The sequence below is a fragment of the Plecotus auritus genome (assembly GCF_963455305.1).
Source record: "Plecotus auritus genome assembly, chromosome: 5".
In the NCBI taxonomy this organism is placed as follows: domain Eukaryota; kingdom Metazoa; phylum Chordata; class Mammalia; order Chiroptera; family Vespertilionidae; genus Plecotus; species Plecotus auritus.
Genome location: NC_137776.1, coordinates 109,257,550 through 109,276,629, shown reverse-complemented (window position 1 = coordinate 109,276,629; position 19,080 = coordinate 109,257,550). Strand labels below are relative to the sequence as shown.

At 49.4% G+C, this 19,080-nt stretch overlaps 1 protein-coding gene across 1 annotated transcript in view; it reads right to left on the bottom strand.

The window, feature by feature from the left end:
• Positions 1-4,896: 4,896 nt before the first annotated feature.
• The window catches only part of FANCC (FA complementation group C), a 320,900-nt gene continuing 306,716 nt past the window's right edge, over positions 4,897-19,080 (bottom strand). The window contains exons 12-17 of the mRNA XM_080669394.1: positions 18,622-18,697; positions 16,382-16,463; positions 14,038-14,212; positions 10,111-10,317; positions 5,469-5,648; positions 4,897-5,013 (exon numbers count right to left, since the gene is read on the bottom strand). Coding sequence (XP_080525520.1) covers positions 5,493-5,648; positions 10,111-10,317; positions 14,038-14,212; positions 16,382-16,463; positions 18,622-18,697 — 696 coding nt within the window. The 3' untranslated portion in view covers positions 4,897-5,013; positions 5,469-5,492. The remainder of the gene's footprint in view (positions 5,014-5,468; positions 5,649-10,110; positions 10,318-14,037; positions 14,213-16,381; positions 16,464-18,621; positions 18,698-19,080) is intronic.

Sequence of the window (19,080 nt, the reverse complement as noted above, 5' to 3'; positions counted from 1 at the left end):
ACCCAGAGTATCACTGGCAGACGCCCCCACAGGGAATCATGACTCTTGGCTTGCCCGGTGTCCCTGACTGGACACATGCTACCCCCTGAAAGTTTCCTGTTTGAACTTGGCTCTGAATCTTTGCAAGTTCTTTTCTTAAGCAGAGTGCCTTAACAATGCACGTGAACTGTCCCTTGCTCTTAATTGGAGCTCAGTTGCATGGTCTTTCCCGACTGGCTAATTCAAAGGGAGGGTTTGGCCTTTGCTGTTTCAAGATGGCGGCCCCCAGGGGAGCTGCAAGCCATGTGGCCAACATGGCGGCTGCCAAGTCACACAGTCCAAAATGGTGGCTGTCTAAACTGTTCTTTGACAGAAAAGATAATTTATTCTCACAATAAACAAGGGAAGAGCAAACCAAAATCCCTAAAAGATAGTCAAAATTATATTGCAGACAAACAGAAATCTCACTAGCTGTTTCTGGAGGCTGAACCCTGAGAGGGAGAGCAAGAAGAGCCCCCAAGATTAAGAATTTTCAGCAGCTGCTGGGACGTTCTTGCAATGTCCCTCACGCTTTCAACCCCACCATACATAACTAGGCTTCCCCAAAATGGGACTTGCCTCTTCTTTAAATAAATTAAACAACGACAAAGAGACACAAAAACATCGACACTCTTATACAGGTACGCAGAACACACTAAAAGTTTACACCAGAGAATGTCCAGCATTAAAAATTACCAAAGCAATGTCTTTTGTCCCTGATTTGGGAACTGCCCCTATCTAGAATTTCAGCATATTACCAATGGACTATTCAAAAATAAAAAATAAAAATGGGTTGGGGTCTTTTTTAGTTGTCTTTACCTCCCTTTGTCTGGGGGAATCTTCTATGAAGATAAATCAGAGTCATGCTTCCTACGGGGAAAAACGGGGTGTAAACATTTATTAACTTCAGAATAGTTCTGAGACAGTCTCTAAAATTTTTTATTAATTTCCATCTTATTGGAAGAAATGTATTTTCTATGCTTTTCCTTAGAAGCTTCTAATTTCAGGTAGCAAGTTAAATACTTAGCATTTCTCTAAATAATACTTTTACATTTTTAAGGATATATTTTAAATAAAATACAAGGCATATTCAAATAGATCAAATTCTATCCTCTAGATTTTTTCATATGAGGCAAATTTAGATTAATATTTTAGTATCTTGTTATTTTAAAATACCCAGATGTCCAATAATTTTTATTATTTAATTTAGCAATGTCCTAAAGTCTTAAGTTACTAAAGGCTTTGGAAAACTATGTTTCTGGCAAAAAGGCAGGGGGAGGGGAATTTTAAACCCACCACATTTTTCCTAAGAGAGAACACGTTGCCATTGCTGGCTTCTCCGCTTTTACATGGAGAAGAGCGACTGGCCCTTTATCATTGATACATTATTACTGAAAAGCTTTACCACAAATACTTTATTTTAGTTATTTTTATTATTTATGTTCTAGCAACTTTAAGATTTCAAAGCTAATTACTGTCCAAGGCATTTTCTTTTGGTCAATATTGTAACACAGATAACTTGTTGAATTTTAGTGGCTTCAATGCTAAAGTATTATTTTATTTTATAAAAACAGGAGTGCCTCCAAGATTTGGGAGGCAACCTTGGAATGCAATACATTATTGTTCAAGAACTATCATTATTATGGGAACAATCCTATTGCCTAAATACAGCCTGTATAATTTCCTTGTGTCACTTTTGCCATCTTTTTAAAGAAGAAACAGTCTGGTTTATTCTGTAGCATCGTGAAAATATTGGGGCTCAAGAAGTCACCCAAATTCGGGTGGAGCGTGCGCGTTTTCTTAAGCTTACTTTTCTATTCACGGGTATAGGAATCCCAGATGCATCCCTAAATTCTGGGAAATGTTTCATTTGTCTAAAATGACGGATTGCGAAATAAAAACATGGCAAAAATGAGACTTAATAACACTCTTGAGAGTGGGCGCCTATTTTACAGGCTTGCCAAAAGACCTAGTAATTTTTTTTTTTAATGTCCTGTTTTTCCACAATTATAACACCTTTTATTCCCCACTGTTAGAGCAGCAGCGAGTAAATTTGCTTGAAAAGTGCCTGACCCCACATTCTGACATGCTCGAATCATTTCTCCAAAAATTCTCCCTTCCATAGTAAATGATCTCTTCCATCCAGAGTTGCACAAGCCAGAGAATACCAATCATAGGGAGCTAAGAATGCTTCAGAAATATTATTCATAATTTCTCCTGTAATCCTCAGATAGCTCTTTGCACAAGTGATTCTATTAACAGCGAATTAAACATTTCAGGATTAGTACATGGAGGTGGAGGGGGCCATGAAGGCCATTCCTCCAATTTTTTTTTTCTTTTTGCTCCTCTTTAGGAGCAGAGGGTGCAAGGGGAGGAGATTTATCCTCAGCCTCTCTAAAAAGCTCTAGCAAATGAAATACTGTGTTCCACAAGGAGAAACAGTTTGGAGGCAAGTTTTTTCCCTGCTGCTGAGCTTTTTTCAAATTTTGACCAATTTTTTCCCAAACATTCAAGATCTTCAGGAAACCAAGGGTTATGTTCTATAATAACATCAAGCAAAAACTGTAAGAGAATACCTTCTGACACTTTAATTCCTTAAGCATGCAAACCAAAAGTCTATAATAAAGTTTCTTACTCTTTAATCGAATTCTGCCCCATTAGCCTGGTTAGAGAAAAGATAGGTTCCCACCCTACTTACAGATCTCGATTTCTGCAGCTGACCGTCGGCTTTGCGTGTGGTGAAACTCCCTACCTATATGGTGTCCCCATCTACCCAGTGAAATCTTTTTCCCCACCTTGCCCGTGAAACTTCGTTTTTTCGCTCTAGGTGAAGTCTTCTCCTCCAGAGGTCCGTTGAGGCGCCAGATGTGAATGACCCACGTCCCGTGTGGTTCAGGGTTCAGGCTCTGGAAGAGGGGCTGCACACAAATGAAAGAGACAAGAAACAATAATTTGGAAATATTGGGGGACCAGGCGGAGTCCTTCCTCTTGAGTGGGGCTCCCACCTGGGCCCCCAATATTTCCAAATTATTGTTTCTTGTCTCGTCTCTTTCATTTGCGTGCAGCCCCTCTTCCAGAGCCAGAACCCTGAACCACGTGGGACGTGGGTCATTCACAGTCCACGTGAAAGCACCCTCCAGAGGGAGGCTAGTTCCAGGGGGTGCCCCTTGAGGGGTCACTCGCAGCTACCACACTGGCCCACAGAGGCTGGTCACAGCCTCCATGGCAGAGTCCACACTGGAGGCGTCAACGCCAGCTGAAGCATGTGAAAGTGATGATGATGATGGCAGTTGTGATAAAATATTTTAATACTACACCTTTCATACTGTAACAAAAGGCAGGCTCAGGTCAAAAGTTACTGGAATTTTCCAGATCTTCATGTGGATCCATCTACTGAAACAAGTATTTACTCTCAAAGCTCAATCTCTATCGACTCCAAAAAAAACTTGACTCATACTGTTCCTTTCATGGAGTCTTGAGAAAAGCGTTTGGGGAGCCCCCTGGTGGGAGGATGAGGTTGAGTGGTAAGAAGCATCGAGGTGGAAATAGAAGACTGCCCCTGGGTTCCCAGTGTCATCTCTATCCTTCCTGTTGTGGAAGCAGTCTATCTTGTTTTCATCAAGACCAGAAATAGGGCCAATGTCCATACATTGTGCACCATGGTTCAGTCGATGTCCCTGTCCTGACCTGGCTGGCTTGCTCTGTTCCTGGCTGGCGCTGTGCTCAGGCCCCCAGGCAGCTGCTAGGGCCACATGGTTGCTATGGAGAAAACAAGCAAACCAAAGAGGCCAGTGCCTGTTACCAGGAGGGTGGAGTGGGGGGAGAGCGAGAGAAAGGGGGAGGGGGGAGAGCTCTTTGTTAGCTGGGATTATATTATTTTGGGTTTGGGAAGGACCAGGAGCTTTTTCAAAATAACCAATCAATTTTTCAAGCTTTCCGAGCTTGCACTAGGCTCACCCTCTAACCCAGGGGTCCTCAAACTTTTTAAAGAGGGGGCCAGTTCACTGTCCCTCAGACCGTTGGAGGGCCGGACTATAGTTTAAAAAAAAACTATGAACAAATTCCTATGTGCACTGCGGGCCCGGGACGAGTTGGCTGCTAAGCAGGACAGGCAGTGGCACCCGGCGGGCCGGATAAAAGTCCTCGGCGGGCCGCAGTTTGAGGACACCTGCTCTAACTATTCTGCTTCCTAGATAATCTGGGGTTCTGTGTTCTCTATCCAATCCGATCCCTTTCCCAGGCTAGACTGACAGGCCTCTGTGGTTGCCTCCTGGCTCCCATGGGGCATGTGCTCATCTCCCTGGGTGAGTGGGTGGGGAGATTGAAAAGCAGGTCCTTCCTCCCTATACAGGGGAGCGAGGGGTGTTCACCCACTTTGGGCTAGGCTGTGACCCCCTGGGGTGCCTATGAATGCAGCAACTTCCTAGGAAATCAGGCTTATGCTGCCTCATTGATTAGCCTGAATAATGTCAGGTTTCCTTTGCTCTCTCGCTTCATTAATACCTAGCCACTGATGCTTACACCTCCAACAGGAGCCAAGCCTGAGGGAGCTCCAGAGATTACAATTTGCAAGTCAAAGTGGACATACAGTCTTGACTCACTTGACACACAGAAGATACAGAGAAGAGCATACAGTCGATAAAGTTAGAATAAAGCTGAAGAGAAACACTCTTTAACTGATGTGAAATAATATTAACCTCGGGGTTACCAATTCTTTATTAGAAATTTCCATTTCCAGTTCACTTAACAAGGTAACTGCTGACACCCTTTCCTGGTGTCTCTGGAACACGTCCTCGCCCTCCGGCAGCGTCTCTGAGGCAACGGGGCAACGGGGTCTGTGGCAGCAGCCAGTGTTTAGCACGGACTGGCTCCACGTGGTGGCCGGGCGGTGTCGCTCTCCACGGCAGGTGGCATGGACCAGTGGGCCCTGTCACTACTCGCTCCTTCCCCTCAGCTTGTTCACAGTGCCCAAGGGCAATTCTCCTTGCCAGAGACCTAAGGAAAGTGGCTTTATCTCAGATCCTGTGGATTCAAAGGAACACCAGTAACAATGACCTGACTTCTAAAACAGACCTGGGGAAAGGGGCGAAATTACTTTCTAAACTAAACAGTGGTTCATGACCCATTTCTTGGTCCAAAGACTTTGAAACATTTAGATAATAGCTGTGCATCTTGTTTTGATAAGGGAAAAAAATATAAAAATCGATTCTCCCATCCGAGCCTTTCTTAGTGATTCTCTGAAACCCAGATGAGCTGGTCAAGAGAATGCTAAAGGCATAAACTCCAGTCATCAGTGACTAGACCTGACTGAGTCTGGGCAAAGGGGCCTGTCTCCTCATTGTGTAGAATTCTCCTAGCAGGTCTTGCCAGGTAGTTCCGGCTGACTGTTACTACTCACAGAGGGCGCCCAGGCCACAGAAACCCATTGCTGCATCCCTGGCCCTGCGCACCTGGACCCGCAGGGCGGTGCTCGGTCAACGGGCCTGCACTGGACGTGCGCGCAGCTCTGTAAGGAGCTCCCGGGCCAGTCGTCTCGATGCCGGGGCCTCCATGCAAAGACGATCCCATCTGTACAAGGTCTGGTCAAGAAAGCTGATGGTCTCCTGGGCTGTCTCCTCAGTCTGAGCCATCTGAATGAGGACAAGAGAATCCAAGTTCAACCCTTCCAGACACATCTCCTCTGTTCAGTGAGCCAGCCACCCTGTCCTGCCGGAGGCAGTGCATTCCTGTCAGCTGTTTCCGAGGGCACGCCCACTCTCGGAGGCTGGCCCTGGGTGAGCAGCATTTCCGCAGGTGCACCCGCTCCTGCAGAGGCCACGGGCACTGTTTCCTGGGATGCCGGGGGTGGTGGTGGTGCAGCTTTGGGGTTACTTACTGTGGGAAGCAAAGGCACACCAGGAACTGGGGCTCAACTTTTTGCAAAGGCTCACACTAGTATGGGAATCAGAAAAGCTGCAGGGAAAATGCCACCTGTTTCCACACAAACAGCTTTATAAATGGCGTTCTTGGGCCAGCGACTGAGCCCACTGTGTTTCAAAGGCACCTAAGGTTTTAACACCTGATTCGTGAGAGAAGCAGGAATTGTTAGTTCTGCTAAATACGGCCTCAAGAGATGAAGTTGTTGGTGCCCAGTAAGTATTTTCCCAAGAATGTCAATTCAGCAAAAAAGGGAAGGGCAAGAATCTTACAATTTAGCTGCACAAAGAGTTTGCTGTGGCTTTTTAGACACAAGCCACATTAAGCAGCAGTCTGCTTGATATTACAGTAATCTATATATTTGTTGTGAGGGTCAGTTTATATTGAACCCTCAACAAAAAGTTTAAATAGCCATAGCAGCAGGGACAGCTTCCTCGCCCTCTCCACACCGGGCCTCTGGCAGGTGCAGCCCAGGGAGTCCACCATGGACTGTTACCGGGCAAGGCAGGCACTGGGAGCCAGCGTGCGATGTGAGCTCCGAGTGGGACACGAGGCAGAGAAGGTGAGCCTTGGGCAGGAGGGATCTGGACGCCAGACAGGCTGCTCTGGCCTGGTCCCCATAGGAGGCGCAGAGCAGGGGACATGAAGCTGGGGACCTGGGAGGAGGGGCAGAGAGCAGTAGCTCGGGCAAAGTCAACGCGTCTAACGGTGAGACTGGTGGAAACTCTGACTCAGGTCACAGAAACGGATGCTGGGCCCCCGGGAGGAGCCGAGGAGCAGCAGGTTGTGAGAGACCAGGGCGGGAGATGGCGGAGGAGGAGGCACAGGCACCCCGACTAAAGGGCAGCCACTCAGCCAGGGGGCCCCTCAGAGAAGGCGCCAGAGGCTGTGAAGAGAAGGGCTCGTACCTGCATCCCCTGCGGCCCCCACCTGGGGCTGGTGCACAGCTCTCCAGAGCTAATGCTGCCATAAGAGGGACACAACCAGGACCCCGGCCTGGGAGCTGGTCCTGCTCGGGTCTGAGTCCCCTCAGAGCTGGGCCAGGGCCTGGGTCCCCAGGGTGATGAAGCCAGAGTTGCTGGCAGAGAAAGGCGGTCCCACCAAAGCCAATACTGCCACTGGCTGGCCACCACTGCTCCCAGACAAGCAGACCTGGCTCAGGACTCTTTCCAGGGTGCTCACAGAGAGGACCAGGAGAGGCGGGGGGGAGGGGCGGGGCAGCCCGAGGTGGCGCCACCACTGCTCCTTCGTGGGTGCCTGTAGCCGCAAAGCCTGCACATGGCCACTGTGGCAGCCTTTGAGGTGGGGAGGCTGCTGTGCCAGCGAGAAGTTTGGGAGCATCTGCAGGCAACACCCAGGAGGCTCTGGCTACCATGGGCACCCTGAGCATGCTGGCCCCGCCTGCTGAGAGCCAGTGTGCGGAGAAACCCTGCATGGGATCCTTTAGGGAACTGTCTTCAGCTGAGCTGACTTATAAATGGAACGAAGATGTGCCTGGTTTCTGTGCCCTTAGCCTCGGGGTTGGGACACGCGAGGGCGGTGGCCTGGCAGGTGCAGTGGCCTGGACTCCTACAGGACCGGCTCCTCCTTCTGGTTGGGCGGCTCCTCTGAGGGTGCGACTTGAGGTGGGGCATTGGGAAGGTAGGCTGGGTCCTGGGACAGGGGCCCGTGTCAGGAACTGAAGCGGAGACTGGGTGTCTCAGAGGAGCTTCCTCCGGGTTCCCTCCTCTCCCCCGCGTGGGCCTGTCTTTCCATCCCCGGTGACAGCACAGGTGAGGCAGGCAGGGCGCAGGAGGGAGAGGGCAGGCTCCACGGGTGTCCAGAGCTGGGGTTGGAGGTCAGGTGACGAAACTGCTGCCAAGGCTCTCAGGAAGTGCCTATTGGTGACTTTTAAAAATAACTAATAGAACAGTTTAGACCAGGGGTGGGCAAACTTTTTGACTCGAGGGGCACAATGGGTTCTTAAACTGGACCGGAGGGCCGGAACAAAAGCATGGATGGAGTGTTTGTGTGAACTAATATAAATTCAAAGTAAAGGAGCGGAGGGGAGACCAAGAGAACCGGATAGAACAGCTGGATCCGGCCCGCGGGCCGTAGTTTGCCCACGGCTGGTTTAGATGTATAATTTTACCGAAACCATAATACAGAGAGACACATGCCCACACCGTTTTCCACTCGGTAACATCTTATATTAGTGTGGTACCTCTTTGAGAACGGATGAACCAGGATTGATATATTCATATTAACAAAAACCCACACTTTATTCAGATTTCCCCTGCTTTCTCTAACGTCCTCTTTTGTTCCAGGATCCCATCCCAGATCCCACATCCATTCAGCCACCTGCAGCATGGGCTGCAGGTTCCTCAGGTTTCCCTTGTCCTGGGCTACAGGGCAGCTGAGGCCCGGCCAGGGCCGTTGCTTGTTTCCCTCAGGGTTAGTCCGGGGCACAGTGTCCACACAGCTTACCCTGCTGATATTGACCTTGGTCACCTGACGGAGGGAGTGGCTGACAAGTGACTATTACACCTTACTCCTGGCCAAGCTCTGTAGACATACTTGTTGTCTCCCACCTCCAGAGGGTTGGAAGTAAGTGCAGTGTGCATTTATAAAAGTACACAATAGGTCACTGTGTTGGAGCCTCCGAGAAGGTGGCATCCCACACATGACAAGTCCTCTTCTGCTCTTGGCCACGCCTGGCTCTGGGATGGCTTCTGTCTGGGCTCCTGGGAGACGGCCCGCCGCTCCGATGGCTGTTTCACGGGACTGAGGAGAGCCTCTCAGGTTCTGGGCGGCCTGCGTGTCTCTGTGACCTCCTTCATGCTCACGCTCAGACGCAGCCTTCCCGGAGGGCTCGGGACCTCTGGCACTGGAACAGCCCTTCTTGATTGTTGGCTGAGGTGTGTTTCGGTTTGTGAAAACTCACCAAGCCATACATTATGTATATTTATGGCAATAACAAGCAAAACCAAACTTTTTTTGATGAGCATTTTTATCATAGTAAAATAAACATAAAATTTGCTATTTTAGCCATTTTTAAAGTGTGCTATCCAGTGGCATGAGTACATTCACAGTGCTGTACAACCGTCACACCAGCCACTTCCAGAGCCTTTCCTTTCCCCACATAGGCACTATGCCCCTGAAACACTGACTCTCCGTCTTCTCCCTAGCCCCCGAAAACCCCTACGTTTTGTCTCTATGAATTTGCCTGTTCTAGGTACCCTATGTAAGTGGAATCATATATTTGTCCTTTTATTTTACTTAGCGTGATGCCCTGAAGGTATATCCATGTCTCAGCACGTCAAAATGTCACTTTTAAGGCTGAATAGTCCATTGTGTGTACAGACCACGTGTCGGTATCCATTCACCTGCTGATGGACGTTTGGGCTGTTTCCATTTGGGCTGTTTTGTTAACAGCCATCCTGGTGGGTGTGAGTGGATGTGGTTTTGATTTGCATTTCCCTGATAGCAAGTGATATTGAGCACTTTTCTATGTGCTTAGTGGCTGTTTGTACATTTTCTTTGGAGAAATGTCTATTCAAATCCATTGCTGATTTTTGAAATGGGCTGTTTTTCTGTGTTGAGTTGTAAGAATTCCCTATGTAGTTTAGGCACCAAACCTGTATCGGATATGTGATTTCCAAATATTTTCCTTTATTTGTGAGTTGTCTTTGATGCACAAAAGCTTTTAATTTTGATGAAATTCAGTTTGTCTGTTTTCCTCTTATTCGTGCTTTTACTGTCATTTCCTAAAAAGGCACTGCGCCAGCCCACGCCGGGACTGCTCCTCACGTTCCACCCTGGGAGCCTCACGGGGCTCGGGGATGGCCCTGCCTATTAGCCATGGCTTCTCTACATGGCGCTGCGCATCCTCCCACGGCCAGTTCCTCGGGAATCCTGGGAGGAGGGGCTGCACCGACTGAGAGGAGAGTAGCTGGGAGACAGGAGACCTCGCTTTCCCCCTGCGACCTGGGAGAAGTCCCCTCCTTCCTCAGAGCCTCCATTGTCTCTTCTGTGACATGGTGTTGCCCGGGGCAGGCTCTGGGGTCGTCCCCGCTGTCCACCTCCTATCTGGCCATCCATGTGTGGACAGCATCCTGGTACTCACACCCTTCAAAGGCCGGGCCCCTGGGCGAAATGCAAATGAAAATTAGAATGCTAAAAAATGGGGACACTTACGTGGCTGATGACTTCCCGGGCAATTGCGTGGCCTGCAGGCGCCCAGAGCAGGAAGTTCAGGAGGAGGTGCCTGATCAGCTGCCTACAGGCCAGCGGCCTGGCGTTCCCGCCTGGATGCTCTCCAGCTGCTGCCTGCAGATCCCTGGCCGAGAGGGTCGGGCTTCTGAGCAGCTTCCTGAGGTGGCCAAGCACTGCTTTCACCTCTACCTGGGGAGTGTCATTTCAAAGGTGAGAGATTAGGAAGAGTTGGGACATACATAGTTTTGTGATTTATTTGGTACTTGGAGGCATCCGCTCAAAGAGAAGAGGACCAGGGCCCGAGGGAGGGTGGATGGAGGCTGCCCATGTCTGGGTTTCCACATCGCTCCAAACAAACCCAATGGGCGTAATGGAATTTTCTTGACTTTCTTTCGTCTTGCTCACTAAGCAGCTGGGCACCAGGCCAGGACCTGACCTTTTCTTGTATGAAAAGAAACAGAGAAAAGTCCTTAGCAGAATGCAGTCAGGTTTTATATTGTGGGGAAAGAACAAAAGGCTCCTTGAGGACTCGCTCACTATCACGGCCACAAATCAGCTGGAGCCCATGCGCCCAGACTGCCAGGCCCTGTCTGATGAGGAGCAGTTCCCTTTGCCATCTTTGGGGGCAGGTGGGGGAGGACACACATGCACACACACAGTTTTGTTCTAGACGCTGGACCATCTGTTCATACATGTTTAAAGCCCAAACAGAGGTCACAAGTCTGTGGCATCCACATACTAAAGGTGATTGTTATAGGTCTGGGGTTGTTTTGCATTAAAAATATTGATTTCATGCTGAGACTTCTGCATGCTATGAGAACGGTACATCAAGTTGTGACTTGGAAAAGAAGGAAAAACAGAAAGCCATAGACCCAAAATGCCACATAGACCTCGTCAACAGCTAAGTTTCAAACAAAAGAAACTTAGGCCTCTTCTGAGAATCCCCATGACCAATTTTATGGATTTTGTGGGAGTCCCTTTTCTGGATGTTAAGGCTCCTTCAATGAAGGCTGTCATAAACGCCAGTACACGAGGTGCTGTGAGCGACCGTGACAATCCAAGACGGTGAGAAACGGCACACAGCTCTTCCCCGAGGGTGGCAGTGCCCGCGGGAGAGGCACTCTCGCCGCCTCCCTTCTGGTGGCTGCGCCTGCTGCCCTGGGCTGCTGGCATCTGTGGGAGCCCACAGAGGCCACGGAGGTCTGCAACACTGCCAGGGCTCAGGAGCTCAGCCTTCGTGCCTGCTTTCTTGCTGGCACCCCATCCTAGCCTGGCTCCCCCCAATGCCTTTCTGACATCCCCAAAACGAAGCTTTCAAATTGTTTTGGGAGAAAGAGATAAACTTTCTTTTCTAAGAATTTTTTTGCATTATGAAAATTTATATATGCTCACTGTAGAAAATTAAACAAAAAAGTAAAAAGAGAAAATTAAAATGCCCTATAACTCCACCAGCTAAAAAGACTCATTGTTAAAAACTACAGTTACAGCCTTTTCACCCTTTTTCTATGCATCCCTGCCTTTTCTCCGCAGGTGAGCACAGCACTCACTATCATAACCGTTTGTTCCTTGGTTTCTCTTCACCGTGCACTTGAAGCAGCTCACCAGACCTACAGCACATATTCTTGGGGAACATGATTTTTCATGGTAGAATGCTACCCCATAGTTGCAATATACCACAATATTTAGCCAGTATCCTTACTGTTGAAAGTTTAGGCCACTTAAAGTTTTTGTAATTAAAAACTATGCTGTGAGATTATTCTTGATGATTATATTTGTATGATGTCTGATTCCTTAGGGTAACTCCTAGGGACGGAACGACAGGGTTGGAGCATGAACCTTGCCTAATCCGTAAGGGCAGACAAACACAGACCTCTCTTGTTTTTATCTTGACCAAGCCAAGGCGGCCAAGGCAGTGGACCCTGGCTGGTGGAGCACATCCGGGCAGTTATTCCTGCTTCTCGACCTTGAGCCTCCAGGACAGCGAGCAGCAGCAAGGCTCCGCCACAGGCACGCTGTGTGCAGGCAGCCTCTCCGACTTGTGCCTCTAAGGCACAGGCGACGTCGGCTCAGTCGCTCTCACAGTCACTGCGCTTTCAAAGGCGGTTCACAGTCTGTTTCCCAAGTCACCGACTGCCTGACCATGGGAAGAATTACACTCATGTAACCCAGGGAGCAGGGGGCACGGCTACTAGTTAAAGGAGGGAAGCAGGGTCTCTCACTCCTGCCACGTCACACACACCAGCGCCTCCGGTGGGGCACCCAGGAGGAAGGGCCTCACTCCCCTGGGGACGGTGCCTGACAGCACAGCCGGGAAGGACACAGACGGAGCACCACAGAGAAAGCTCCACGTGGTTTCAGTATGGAAAGGATCCCGCTAACAAGGAGAAAGATGTGCCAATGCAGAACTTTCTAGAAAGTAAATCTTATAGGACAGTTTATTTCTCCATGCTAAGCGAAATAAGCCAGTCAGAGAAAGACAAGTATCACATGATCTCACTCATATGTGGAATCTAATAAACAAAATAAACTGATGAACAAAATAGATTGAGAGACACAGAAGCATGGAACAGACTGTAGGATCTCAGAGGGAAGGCGAGGGAGGGTGGGTGGGTGGGAAGAGATTAACCAAAGAACTTACATGCATACATGCATAACCCAGGGACACAGACCATAGGGTGGTGAAGGCCTGGGGAGGGGTCGGGGCTGGGTGAAAAACGGGGAGAAAAAAGGGGACATATGTAACACTGTCAACAGTAAAAAATAAATTAAAAAAAGAAAGTGAAACTCGGTTTCTATGATCAACATGGAATCTGACACATAACCTACCCACTTGACTTATACAGAATAAAATGAAGTACATATAAAAGGGCTTTAGAAACCAACAGAGCTTCATATATTTTAATTATTATTAAGAATAAGATGATGAAAACAAATTATCAATGTCCTTAATTAGTTTATTGTGATATTTTAAGAAGAAATAGGCTTTCTTTCTAATCAGATAGCATATGTAGATTGTGTTAATTTCTAAATAGTGTTCTATTTTTTATCCAAAATATATTGTCACCAAATTTCAGCTTTTTAAATCCCAAACTCTCTTCTTCCCACTGCATGCAAGCCTTTAACCAAGTCAGATATCAGACGTCTCTGCCCCGGCTGCAATGCTCGAACGACAGGACATCAAGCGACGGCAGCGCGCTCTCCGCCTTATGAAACCTGCTCCCTTTAATTATTAAAATCAGCAAGAAGCGCAGTTGAAGTTTTAAAAACCAACAAATAAATGTTTTCGAGGCAGGTGCCAATGCCTTTAATCAAAGCACTGCTTCCTGCAATTACTATATTCTGCGTAAAAGAACCACCGCTGTTGCCACAGACCTTCACCAGGCCTGTGTTTAGCTGCCCTGTCATTTAGGAAATGACCGAGTCCCTTTTCAGAAGCAAAGTGGTTAATAGCATGTGATTACTTAGTAAGAATTCTAAGCAAAGCCAGCAATGTGAGTACTGCTGATGGATCCAGGAAAGCAGGAAGTGCAGACGGAAGCAGGCACAGCCAGGCTGCTGGTCAGACAGAGCTCCTCAGACAAGTGGCCAGACTCTGCCTGGCATCCCGTGGGCCGGCAGCTGTGCAAGAGGGCAGCCAGGCGGCTGAGCCAGCACAGAGAGGAGGCCTGGGCACAGGCTGCACTCCTCGGTGCTTCCAGAGAGGCAGAAAGCGGCGGCTGGATACAGGAAAGCCCCCTCTCCCCTGCCAGGGGACATCCAGGCGCTGCCATAAGGAACTGGGAGCACTCACACTTAGGTACCTGGGGTTAGTGGAAGCCAAACCCATTGCTGGGCCCCCTTCCCGTAGGATCCTTCCAGCTCAGGAAAGACCCACCCTGGATGCCACCCACACTGCGTACCGCCACCCACCATGGTCTGTGCTCTCAGCTGACTCCCGTCACGTGGGCTGTAGCTGAATGCCAAGAGCCACAGCAAGGCCTCGGGGGGTTCAGCTCCTGACATCAGTAACTGCTCAGCCACCATATCAGCCCATCCTCCAAAGTGAACGAACAAAAACCAGCTCTCAAAGGGGCCTCCGGAGGACCTGGAACAGAACCAAAACACATGGCAGCCAGGCAACTTGGATTCTTTTCCTTTTGGTTCTTAAGCAATGTAATGTTTGCGAACGGCTGGCTTCCATTGTTCTTACCCACTGAAGTACACAGGAGTACGGGTGAGCCTCAGAAAACCAGCTCCTGGGCTACCTGCACCCACCCAGGGCCTTCAAAGGCATGCCTCTTGAGGCCCAGTGCCTGAAGAACCCAGACACTCAAGTCCTCACATCCAGGAACCTTGAGTGAGCCAGCCCGTGGAGAAGGAAGGTTTTGGCCCGTGACTAGCACGAATGATGCAAGATGAGAACCTTCCGCCTGAGGAGTGGGCTCCCGGCCACAAGCAGCCCCAGGTGCCCTGGAGCGAGAAGCAGACGGAAGGGGCACAGGCAGAAACGTGCTGCTGCTTTTCTAACAAGACACAGGGCTCTGGTCGATATCCTGGCAATTATGCATTTTTAATGAGCTGTATATGGCCTCCTTTTCTGTCAGCGCAGGTCTGAGAGCTGAGAAGTTCCAGCCTCTGTGAGTGTGAGGCCATCCTTTGGCACGCTGAGAACTGGGCGCTGCGACAGCTGTTAAAGGGTAGTCAGCTCAAGGTGAGGACCCTCCGTGTCACAGGGGCAGCGTCAGCGGGTTAACAGCGCCCCTGGAAAACCGGAGCGGGGCAGCCTGAGGCAGTACAATGAGCTCTCCTGGAGACAGCTGAGGAAATGCTCTGAAGGCAGCTCCCAGGACAAGAGAGAGGAAGGCAACACCGTCTCACTCCTTCCCACGGGGAGAGCAGGTGCTCCCTGGGTCCTGCCAGTGGGGCTGTGGTATGTGGGCCTGTGCTCCCTGGGTCCTGCCAGTGGGGCTGTGATGTGGGCCTGTGCTCCCTGGGTCCTGCCAGTGGGGCTGTGATGTGGGCCTGTGCTCCCTGGGTCCTGCCAGTGGTGGCTGTGATGTGGGCCTGTGCTCCCTGGGTCCTGCCAGTGGGGCTGTGATGTGGGCCTGTGCTCCCTGGGTCCTGCCAGTGGGGCTGTGATGTGGGCCTGTGCTCCCTGGGTCCTGCCAGTGGGGCTGTGATGTGGGCCTGTGCTCCCTGGGTCCTGCCAGTGGTGGCTGTGGTATACGTCCAGAGCAAGGAAAAGGCCCAGGGCCCCTCCCGGCAGACCTCCCGGGCAGTGAGCCGAGCAGCGAGGCTCTCATGCTCCCTGCTCCCAGGTGGGCTGCACGCTCGGATCAGGGCCCAGGCCTGCACTACAGAGACGGGATTGGCCATTCTCCCTGTCTTCCACCAGTACCTATGCTAGGTAGTCCCATGTGGGCTGAGAAAGCGCCAGCCTGAGAAGGACCCTCCCTGCAGGTGGACCTCAAAGTCTAGCTAAGGCAGACCCAGGTTAGGCAGGCCTCTGGGAGGTATGGGACCTGGGCTCTGCTTTTCAGCAGAGGCAATGAGAACGGGTGCGGGGAGGGCTGCCAGGTGCGGCGGGCATTGCTGTGGCCCACACTGGAATCCCTGCTTGGTCTCCAGTCCTTCCTGTCTCTTCTGTCGGGTAGTCTGGGTGGTGGGCGGGAGGGAGTGCTAGCCCCGGGAGTGACCAGGAGCACGGCCGGCCACCTGTGATGCTCAGTGATAGGTTACAGGGAATCCCGAGGGAAAACTAGCTAATGGTGCAAATAAAGGCAGCCTTGAAGGCTAGTAGAGACAATGAATAAAGTACACTCTGAAAGCTAGGAATTGAAGAGGAAGCTGAAGGGTGTTACGTTACAAAGAACGTAGAGCCTAAATGCGACTGCTTCTAGGACAGTAACACATGTAAGAAGGTACTTAATATCATAATGCGAGGGCGGACTTTTGCATTTTAGATGAGGTACTTATTACAGAGGAGGAAAGTAAACACTGCACTGGCAGTCGAGGAGCAGTTTAGAATTCCTCCCTTGGGGAGAAGAAGAGCAGAGGACCAGATAGGCCGCTTTTCCTCTAGGATCTATTCTTGACTGCTCATGCTTGTAGAAACTTTATGCTGCACAAAGCTTTACACATGCATGCGTGTGCTTACGTTTGGATGGTCACACACCGACAACACCTTTCCATCGGCCCTGCTGAAGGGAAGGGAAAGGAAGGACCGAGGGAGACCGCAGGTGGGGCTGACCTGGGGTCATCAGTGTGTGCTCACCCGTGAGCCTGGTCTTCCACCGTTTCTCTGAGCATTTCAGAAATACGCCTCAGTGGCTGGTGCCGCAGTCCCTGGGGGATGTCTGTGAGCGGAAGGAGAACAGAGGGGAACTGGAGACAAGTCAAGCCTACCAGGTGGGAGCCCTGCAGCTAGGCGGGAAGAGTTCGGGGGAGAGGCCATCTTTTCTCCTGGCCGGTGGAACCCATCTCACGGCTCTCATGCTGTTCCCAGGGGAGAAAGATCCGTCAGCCACACAAGCTGCACCGCAGCGGGTGAACCAGGCATGGAGTCTGCAAAGCCCCGAGCAGCCCGGGGCCCAGACAAGTCTGCTGCGGAGGTCCAGGCTTTCCCTTTTCTGCCGACCTGTCCCCTCCTCTGTCGCTAACAATGTGTGATTTCAAAATATGTGGGGACTAACAAGAGTAAAAAAGGAATTGGGACTGGGCTGCCCAACTTTTGCTATGATTGTGATGAATTCAGAAAATGATTACAGGTTTACAGTAAAGAAAAGGCCAGGAAAATATATACAAACAAATGCCTTTTCTTGAGTTAGCTTTTCTGGTTTCACAATCATCCTGTGATTTTAAACACATCTGAGTCGGTATGTATCTGTAGTTTGAAACATCTGAAAAAGGTTACCATATTTGCATGTAGTGAAAGATTCTCTAAGTAAATACATGAGGAAGATAACGTAAGTAACAGTAACCACTGCTACTCCACAAATGTTACGGATTAAAGGCTCATGAATTCTCTCCCTCCCTCCTCTCAACTCCTTACTCTGGATGTGCAGCCTTTGACGGCGTTTTCATTGTCTTCCTGTATTAGTTGTTTAGGTACTTACTTTATGTCCCCTCAACTTACAGCTCCTGGAGAGTCAGGGCTCATCAGTGATCCATCTTTTATGCCCCATAGCACTTTACAGTGGGCATAAAATCAATTTCTGACAAATAGAAGATTCTACTATTAAAAACACTTAAATTTGTGAACATAGCACTGTTTTGTGTTGTTTTTTTTTTCTAAAATATGCAGAAAACTGTTCTAGAAACTAGCATAGGAGGCTCTTGTACTTCTGCCTGAATTTACTTATTTTGGACGTAAATCCAGGACAATCACACCAAGGAAAAGGGGGTAGGCTGGGTCCAGGCCCGTGTACCACCTGGATCTTTTGCTTACAGGTTCCCTACTTAAAATGAACAACTCCAATACTGTTCCTGGAGTTCACGGGCTTCTCATGCAGGCGGCCTTAGGCTGTGGTGATCTGACTCTAGCTGTGAGGTGTAGTCCTGGAAGGTGAATTACTGACTTTTCTGTCTTGTTATTAGTCTTCCCATCGTGTTTCCACAGGTTACATTTCACAAAACTGTTGCCCAGAGATCCGGCAGGCCCATCACCACCTCAACCTCTAGCCTCCGAGAAGACAAGAGTTGGATGGGTCACCTTGGATGAGAATCTACATCTTTTAAAAAAAGGGAAGAGGAAGCCCGATTTTATAAAATGCTGTGAAACTCTGGAACATCTGCTGTCCTTAATGAATCTACTTACCCAAGTCTCAGGGAAAGGCAAGCCGAAAGGGCATGAAATGAAGTGTTACCGGTTCTTTTGTTCTTCCCTGTCCTCTCCCTCCCACTGGCAGGTGAGATGCCTCCTCCATGGCATGCGGTCGAGCTCCTCTGTGCTGCCCCTCCCTCGGATTTCAGGCTTTACTCTCCTTCTGAAATGTTCCCTAATGCGAGCTCACAGGCACCTTAGGGACCAACACCAGTTGACTTACGGATGAAACCGTCACTTCCCCAGCTGGTGAGGCCTCTGGGAGAGGAAGTCAGAGAAGGCTGTGGTCTGACATTCCCGGAATTCCTCCCAGGCCTTCCCTGGCTTGGTTAGGAGAAATTTCCGCAAAACTTCCTTGGCTTCATTCATCCTTTTATCTTTCCTTTTCCAACAAGGAGGATGGAGTAGAAAGAACAAAATACAAATAAATGCACTGTTGTATTCTAACTCAGCCAAGTCTTAGCCTGTCCTGGCATCTAGGTGGGCCTGGCTGGCACCAGAGGACTGTGGTATCCGGGGCAGACTATCAAAATTTAACAAGAGGCCTTTTTCTCACGCTGTTTTCTTTCTTTTGGTAAATGATCTTAACAGGGTCTTGTCATAGCGGACTGTGTGCTGAGATGAGGGTCCCTCTCCCTCGTTTCCTAGGGAACAAGGGGAGGGGGAGGGGCGCTCTGGAAACCACATCATACCTTTCGGGTGCTGGACTAGCGCCATGACCAGAGATGGAGGAGCATAAGGAAAGTAGGTCTTGAGTGCAAACTTCAGCTGCAATAGAATAAAAAATTCAAAACCGCATGAACACCAGGATTGGAAGGAGTGTTAAGAAAATATAAATGCTCGCATCTTCTGCCCAAAAAGGACCCACTAGTATAACGTGGTCAAAATGTTTTTCTTTTATTAAAAAAAAAGAAAAAAAAAAAGGATGCTTCCAGCAATCTTGTAAATATATTCCAGAAAAATCAATCTTTTACAGAAGCATCTGGGACTTAAAGTTCTGCTCCTGGTGTCTTTATGTAAGTTCTTTTCCTCACATGGGCCTAGTTATACACAGGAATCTTCTATTTAAGTGAGAGTCTCCAAGGCAGTTGAGACGGTGTTCTACCACCATCGCCAGGCCCACGCGCGGCTGCGGCCTCTGCCTCTGTCCA